Here is a 7,024-nt window from a genome sequence, read left to right on the forward strand (position 1 = left end):
ACAAACAAACAAACAAACATTCACAGTTCTTGAATACCTCCGTTTACAGTTAATGTTTAATATTTCATTGTTTTTTTAATTTAATCTTTCATTTGTTGTTTTAAGTTTTTCATTCTTAATTTAATAATTAGAATTTTAATCTAATTAAAGTTCTATGTTATATTTTAAATTTAGATTAATTATAGGTTCATTATCTCAAGTATGGAGCTGTGGCGCCCCCCGGTGGTCGCCCTGTGAACCAGCAGCTCTGCTCTGGTTCAGGTCTTTGTCGGGGTTCCTCAGGGAACCCGTCTGGATCCTCGTGGTTAAACTTTATTCACCGTTTCATGAACTTGGCGACCACGTTGAGGGCGTGGCGGGACCAGACGTCACTGATGGGGTTGCTGCCCTGGTAGGCGGGGCGGTTGATGGGGTTGGGGGGGCAGGGGCTCCGCTGGTTGTAGGGCAGAGCGGTGTACGACTCCAGAGCGTGACTGCAGGAAGTCAAACACACAGTGGAGTTATCCTACCAAAATAAAACCACCTCTTTAACAGATGACGCAGAGGGGAAAATATCTAGAAACACAGGAGGAAACAAACTAATCAATTAAAATCTTATTAAAAAATAAAAACTGTATTAAAACTAAAATAACTAATAAAATATAATTGTCCAATAAAAAAAACTTAAAAAACTAAACTAAAAAATAATTAAACTTAAATTACAAAGAATGAAAACAACAACGTGAAATTAAACTGCAATAAAAAATAATTTACAATTAAAATAAAATGAAATAAATAAAACAACATTTTGAATATCTTGAGAAACTGAGATCAGATTTTAATGTGTGGTTTTACTGTCATAAACAACAACAACAACAATAATAACAATAACCAGAGTGGAGCGTGTTGTTGTTGAACTGTGTCCTTCAGCTCTCATACAAACATTAACTAACAAAGTGTTAACAAGGCCAAAGGCTCCTTCCTGTAATCTAACACTCAGAGGTCAGAGGTCACAAACACCTGTATAACAAAGTGTTTTGAACGTTAGCGAGCAGAAAGCACAATGACGGTACGTTCACTGACCACAGCACGTCGAAGCCGCTGTTGGTGGCGACTCTCTCGGGCATGCTCAGTGTGTGCAGCGGGTCCACGATGCCCAGCGTCGGTTTGAGGGCTCTGCTGGCGATACCTGAACACAAACAACCAATCACAGCTCAGACTGACGCTGATGTCACTCTTCAATGACGACGGCTCGTTCGTCTCGTTTTTACCCGTTTTGGCTTTCAGAGGCTCAAAGTCGAAGATGGCGACTCCGGTGGTCTCGCTGCCGGTTCCCGCGGTCGTAGGAACTGAAGGAGTCCGACAGACGGACGTTAACTATAATCAATACTTAATAATATTTCAGATCAAACAATAAATGTTATTAAAAATAATCACAATCATTTCATTACATTTAAAAACTGTTTAACAATATCAAGTAAAAACCTCAACCTGGTTGCCACGGTAACCCTGGTACCTGCGATGAGCGGCTTCAGCGCTCCGGTGACCGGCTTCCCTTTGCCGATCGGCGCGTTGACGAAGTCCAGGAAGTCGGCGTCGGGGTGGCACGCGTACAGGTTGGCTGCTTTACAGGTGTCAATCACCGAGCCGCCGCCCACCGCCACGAACACATCGAATGAGTTGTTCTTAGAGAACGCAATGGCGTCTTTAAAACTGCAACACACACACACAGTAAACCAACCACAAAACAGTTACAACCACGAAACACAACACAACCAGTTCAAACACAAACAGTTAAAAAAAACACACACAACAGTAACACCACAGTTAACGGACACACACAACAGTTAAAACAACACACAACAGTTAACACACAACAACAGTAACACACAACACCGCTTAACACAACACAAACACACAGTAACACACACAGTACCACAACACACAGTAAACACACACCCAGTTACCACACAGTAACACACAGACACACACATTAAACGTGACTTCCCGGTTGTTTGAACCGGCTCCTGTCAGCCAATCAGAGAGCAGTATCTACCTGCTGTCATTAGGCTCCACCCTCACGTCGTCGTACACTTTGTAGTTCACTCCGTTCTGGCTCAGAGACTCCAGGACGGCCTTCACCGGCGGGAGGACGGACAGGTTCTTGTCCGTCATCAGACAGACGTTCCGAGCTCCGAGGTTCTGGAGGTCCTGACCCGGAGAACCACAGCGATTAATCAATACTGATCAATATAATTGATCTACTGAACCTCCAGATAATGAGTGTGTGCCCTCTGTGAGCTAACAGCTAGCCCACAGGGACATATAGCGGACGCAGTGTTTGGTTACCATGCCGATCTCTCTGCTGACTCCTTCGCCATATCTGATGTTTGAACTGGCCATCTGAGAGACACACACACACACACAGATATAATCTATAATCTATAGTCGGGTTGTGTCACAGGGTTTCAGAGCTCTACAGACAGCAGAAGTTAGAATAATAATAATAATAGTCTTTAATAACTAACAGTTACCTCGAAGGCGTAGTCAGTCTTCCGGACGGTGCAGGTTGCGGCTCCGGCACCTGCAGGAAAAACACCGGATAATGTGTGTGTGTGTGTGTGTGTGTGTTACTGATTATTGATCCAGATCAATCACAGTTTCTGATTGGTGTAAGTGGTGATTAATATGTTTGCTGAGACCGAACTGCCTCCATCACGTGGACTAAAGGTTATCAGGCGGTAAATCACCAACACTGACTGATCAGCTGAGGTTAAATATTGATCAGCTATCAGGAGTGTGTGTTTACTGGGAGTGTGTACCTTGATGGAAGGTGTTGGAGTGAGCAGGACATCTGCACCTGTTCACACAGAAACATCCAGTCAGAAGTCTGCACGTTTACCGACAGTTTATTGTTAGAATCTGCAGTTTGTACGACGACTCCTGATCATCTCGGACTCAGAGGAACATTAATAATCACATTAAATATTGATCCTCAAGCTGAAAATATGGTTTTAATCAAATAAATGTCAGCAAGCAGCTGCCACTGCTGAGAGTCTGCTGTCTGTAAAAACGACGGTTTCTAAAGCACAGTTCTGAATGGACCATCACCGTTCAATCTAAGATGTGTCAGTCTAAAGCAGACCTATCACGCTTTAACATTCATTCTTAAATAAAATAAAGATTTCAGGAATCTTAAACGGGGTCTTAGAGACTCTTCGGGGTCTCAGTGTTAATGAAGTTCCGGTTCAGGAGGTCCGAGAGCAGCGGTTTAAGATCTAGACCTGATCCTGCACCAACAACATTTTTAATTAGCACGCACTTAATAATCGATAGTGCAGCTGGAAAGGTTGATCAATCAGAACCAGCTGTGCATTATTTAAATCCACTCTACGAGTTTAAATGATCGTAATGTGACAGAGGACCTGAACCAGTCTCCATGAGGTCTGACTGGTCCAGGTGTGGATCTAGACCTGCTCACATGTGGTCCCTTTTATCGTTAAAGTCCAATTAAGTTGAACAGAATATTGAGCAGAACTCTTTCATTCTCTCCTTTAAAGCCAGAGTTGTTCCTCACTGGAGACTTTGTAAAGCTCGTGCTCAAGCAGCAATCAATTATTAATTAATTATCCCCAGTGTGTGTCATTAATGCCGAACCTTCACACTCTTCCTCCTGCTTTATAAAAGGTGTTTCATTGATCTATGCACTGCGCAGAACCGGAATTACAACGCGAACAATTGTAAAAGTAGCTGTTTTTTGAATGGAGTCCGGCGCTACCGCAGAGAAAAACAACGAGGAGGGGGCGGAGTCTGTGTACGTCGACTCACCTTCAGCTGTCAATCACACCTTTAATGCACGTGAACAGAACTTACGCCGCGCGCTCGAGCTGCCTGAGCAGGTGAACGACCCGGTCCCGCCCGGCCATGTCTGTGTCTGGTCCTGGTTCTGGTCCTGGTTCTGGTCCTGGTCCTGGTCCGCACCGAGGAGCTGGATTATAACCCCCACTGACGTCAGGTTGACAACGGCAGGACGCACTGCTTCCGCCTCAAAGTTTCAAAATAAAGGCCAGTTATTATTGTTGTTGTTGTTGTTGTTGTTGTTGTTTTTCTTCAGGACGAATGAAGGATTTCTGGCTCAGATGTTCAGATGTTTGACCTTAAGAGCAGAACTTGAGGAACCTGCAGTGGCAGTTGTGTAAATACTGAAAGGTCAGAGGTCACAGCAGTGAAACAGGAAACACGGTCCTGACACATCGACCTTTAAACAAAGCGCTCACTGTCGAGACGCCTCGCGGCTTCGCGGCTTCGCGGCTTCGCTTTCATTCATTTCTGTAGAAACTTCTTGTCCTGAGTTTAAATCAGCAGTTTAAATCAATATGTATCTATTTCCTTTGGCTGATTTCACAAATCAATAATCAATAATAAACTGACAGTTTGTCTTTAAGTGTTGTTTCGTCATTATTGATCTTCCATAAACTGAACATCTCTATTATTGATTCTTGATTGATTAAAAACACTTAACACAAAGTGAACAGAAACAGAATAAAACCGTCTCTGTTAGTGTTTCCAACAATGCTAAATTGCCCTCTTGGGTGGAAAAAACACTCAACTGCCCTCTTCTAAGTTCTATTATTAGGTAGAGATGCCTATTGCATGTTTAAGGAGGAGTTACCTCACTACGTCTTGTGGGAATAGCTTTTCAAAGCTAGCAATAAAGTTAAAAGTTGGTTTAGCATTGCATATCAGGGTTCCGCCAGGTTTAAGTGACTCCCCGACTTGGTTTATACCTCAAACACTTTAAGACTTATACACTTGTTTAAAAGACGTGATACTTGATTATCCCTCCACCTACAGCAAATGGGGAGCAGCACTGAATATATACTATGACACATTGCTGTTGCAATGACTTTTATGTTGGGCCCATTTGTTGATTCTATATTGAGCCAGGAACTATAATTCTCACAGAACCAGTTTGGATTATCTGGTGCTTAATGATGGTGGTTAAAAGTAGCACAGAAACAGAAATGGCCATCTTCTTAATTCAATTTTGGAAGTCACCCCAGACCCCCCTAAGCGATTTATTTCCTTCATACATCCATGTCGCTGTGTGTTCTTCAAAGTCCTATGTTGAAATCCACACAGTTCTCGTGGATGCTGATCCTAACAGCAGACTAACCTGAGTAGTCTGTCTAGTCTGTTTTAAGGCTATATAATGTGCCATTTGTATAACATACATACAATCTGCTGCAATAAAAACCAATAGTATGCATTCAGAAATGAGCAGACTTCTCACTTGATTTATGAGCTCACTAAACAGTTTCCCAATGAGTTTATGGTCTCAATCATTTCAAGTCTTCTTTCATACAGCAAGATGTTAATTTTGTAAATGATGCTCCAATTTAGAGTAAAATAGACATAAAGCAGGGTATGCTTAAGGGTGTGGCTACCTTGAGCTAGACAGACTCACTGATTCTGATCAAATATGAATCAAGATTATGTTACTGTGGTGCCTATTTCTCACCTAAAATTGCTTCAGCAACATTTTAGTATACTGTTTAGCTGTAATATGAGATTGTGTGTAACCACGTGAGCCGCCACTGTTTCCTGCATCAGATAAGTAGAAACTGTGCAGCCAATGAGAGCAGCTCAACTCGCAGTCACCTCCGCTGGCTCCAACAGACTGTCATGGCAACGACCATAATGCCAAAGTCGAGGCTTCGTAACGGTACAGCTAGCCTGGCTTGGTCCAAGGGTAACCAAATCTGCCTACCAGAACCTCTTCAGCTCACTTATTAACATGTTATATCTTGTTTGTTTAATCAGTATAAAAAGTTAACTTTAAAAATGTAACAATGTTACAGGTGCTAAGCTAAGATGGCTGCCGGCTCCATAACATACAAATTTGAGATTGGTATTGATCCTCTAATCTAACTCCTGGCAAGAAAGCATATTTCCCACAGTGTCAGAATATTTTTTTGAAGCCCCAAATCAGAGTTTGTGTGTTAGAAATCTGCCATGGAATGTTTTATTGATTAATAAATTATATTTGGGATTGAATAACAATTGTAAAGGCAGGGAAAAAACTTTCTATAATGGCCACTGGGCTAAATTCTGCATAATTTTAAGACGTTACAATCAGTACGGTCACATCACACTCAATGTTCTGTTCTTAGGCACGTTTTTTAACAGAAATACTTCTGTCACGCTTCACTGTTAACATCAGTGAAGTGTGATGAGTGAAGAGTTTTACTGTGAAACAACTGGAGAAGTGTTGTGTTTGTGATACCAGAAAACAGCAGCAACAATACTTCTTAGTCGGCTGAAGTAAATAAAACTATTGCAACACTATTTGAGAACTTATGTGTGTATTAAAAATCTTTTCACAGCCTCAAAATACGACACACAGATAATTAGAATTTGATTTTAATCTGAATCTCAGCAAGTTTGACAATAAAATATAATTTAAGGAACCAGTGTACAGAGAAGTGAAGTGACAACACTCAACTCCAGTGTCAGTACAGCATCCTCTGTTTCTATGTGTGTATGTGTGTAGCACCTCAGGAGGTGAAGGGTGCACTGAGGCTAAATGGTGATTGTGCATATATTAACTCTACCTAATTATGCCTTTTAGTGCTCGTCTACCATTACCTAGAAAATTCAACACTATTGCGCACACACACACACACATACTTCCTCCCATTTCCCAGCTACTGAAAGCAAGAACATTTAATTTATGCTACAATCTGAATGGAGCTGAGAACAATGAAGCTGTGGTTAAGCTTTTAAGCCTTATCTTCATTCGTCGTCTCTTTTCTGAAAACATGATAAATAATTTATTCCTAGCACGTAGCATCTCTCTTTCTCTCTCTCTCTCTTTGTCTTTTTTTTTTGCTGTTTCATCTATCTGTCTTCATCCCATTCCCACCCTGCTCTCTGTTAATTCCTGACCTGAGTCAGCTCTGTCACAGGCTGCCTTTTGCTATCAAGTTATCATTTTCATAAGGAAACTACAGCACTATTGTTCACTGTAACAGTCAATTTATTT

General features: G+C 41.6%; 1 protein-coding gene across 1 annotated transcript in view; it reads right to left on the bottom strand.

Moving 5' to 3' along the window:
• Positions 1-4,032, bottom strand: part of adhfe1 (alcohol dehydrogenase iron containing 1) — a gene marked incomplete at its 3' end in the record, with an annotated part of 4,343 nt that extends 311 nt beyond the window's left edge. Inside the window, 9 exon segments of the mRNA XM_035654870.1 lie at positions 321-473; positions 1,063-1,168; positions 1,251-1,328; positions 1,496-1,692; positions 2,036-2,190; positions 2,329-2,382; positions 2,514-2,563; positions 2,802-2,839; positions 3,853-4,032. Coding sequence (XP_035510763.1) covers positions 321-473; positions 1,063-1,168; positions 1,251-1,328; positions 1,496-1,692; positions 2,036-2,190; positions 2,329-2,382; positions 2,514-2,563; positions 2,802-2,839; positions 3,853-3,905 — 884 coding nt within the window.
• Between the last annotated feature and the right edge of the window lie 2,992 nt (positions 4,033-7,024).

This window comes from Morone saxatilis, unplaced genomic scaffold (assembly GCF_004916995.1).
Source record: "Morone saxatilis isolate NCDOM2014 unplaced genomic scaffold, NCSU_SB_2.0 Contig14, whole genome shotgun sequence".
NCBI lineage: Eukaryota > Metazoa > Chordata > Actinopteri > Moronidae > Morone > Morone saxatilis.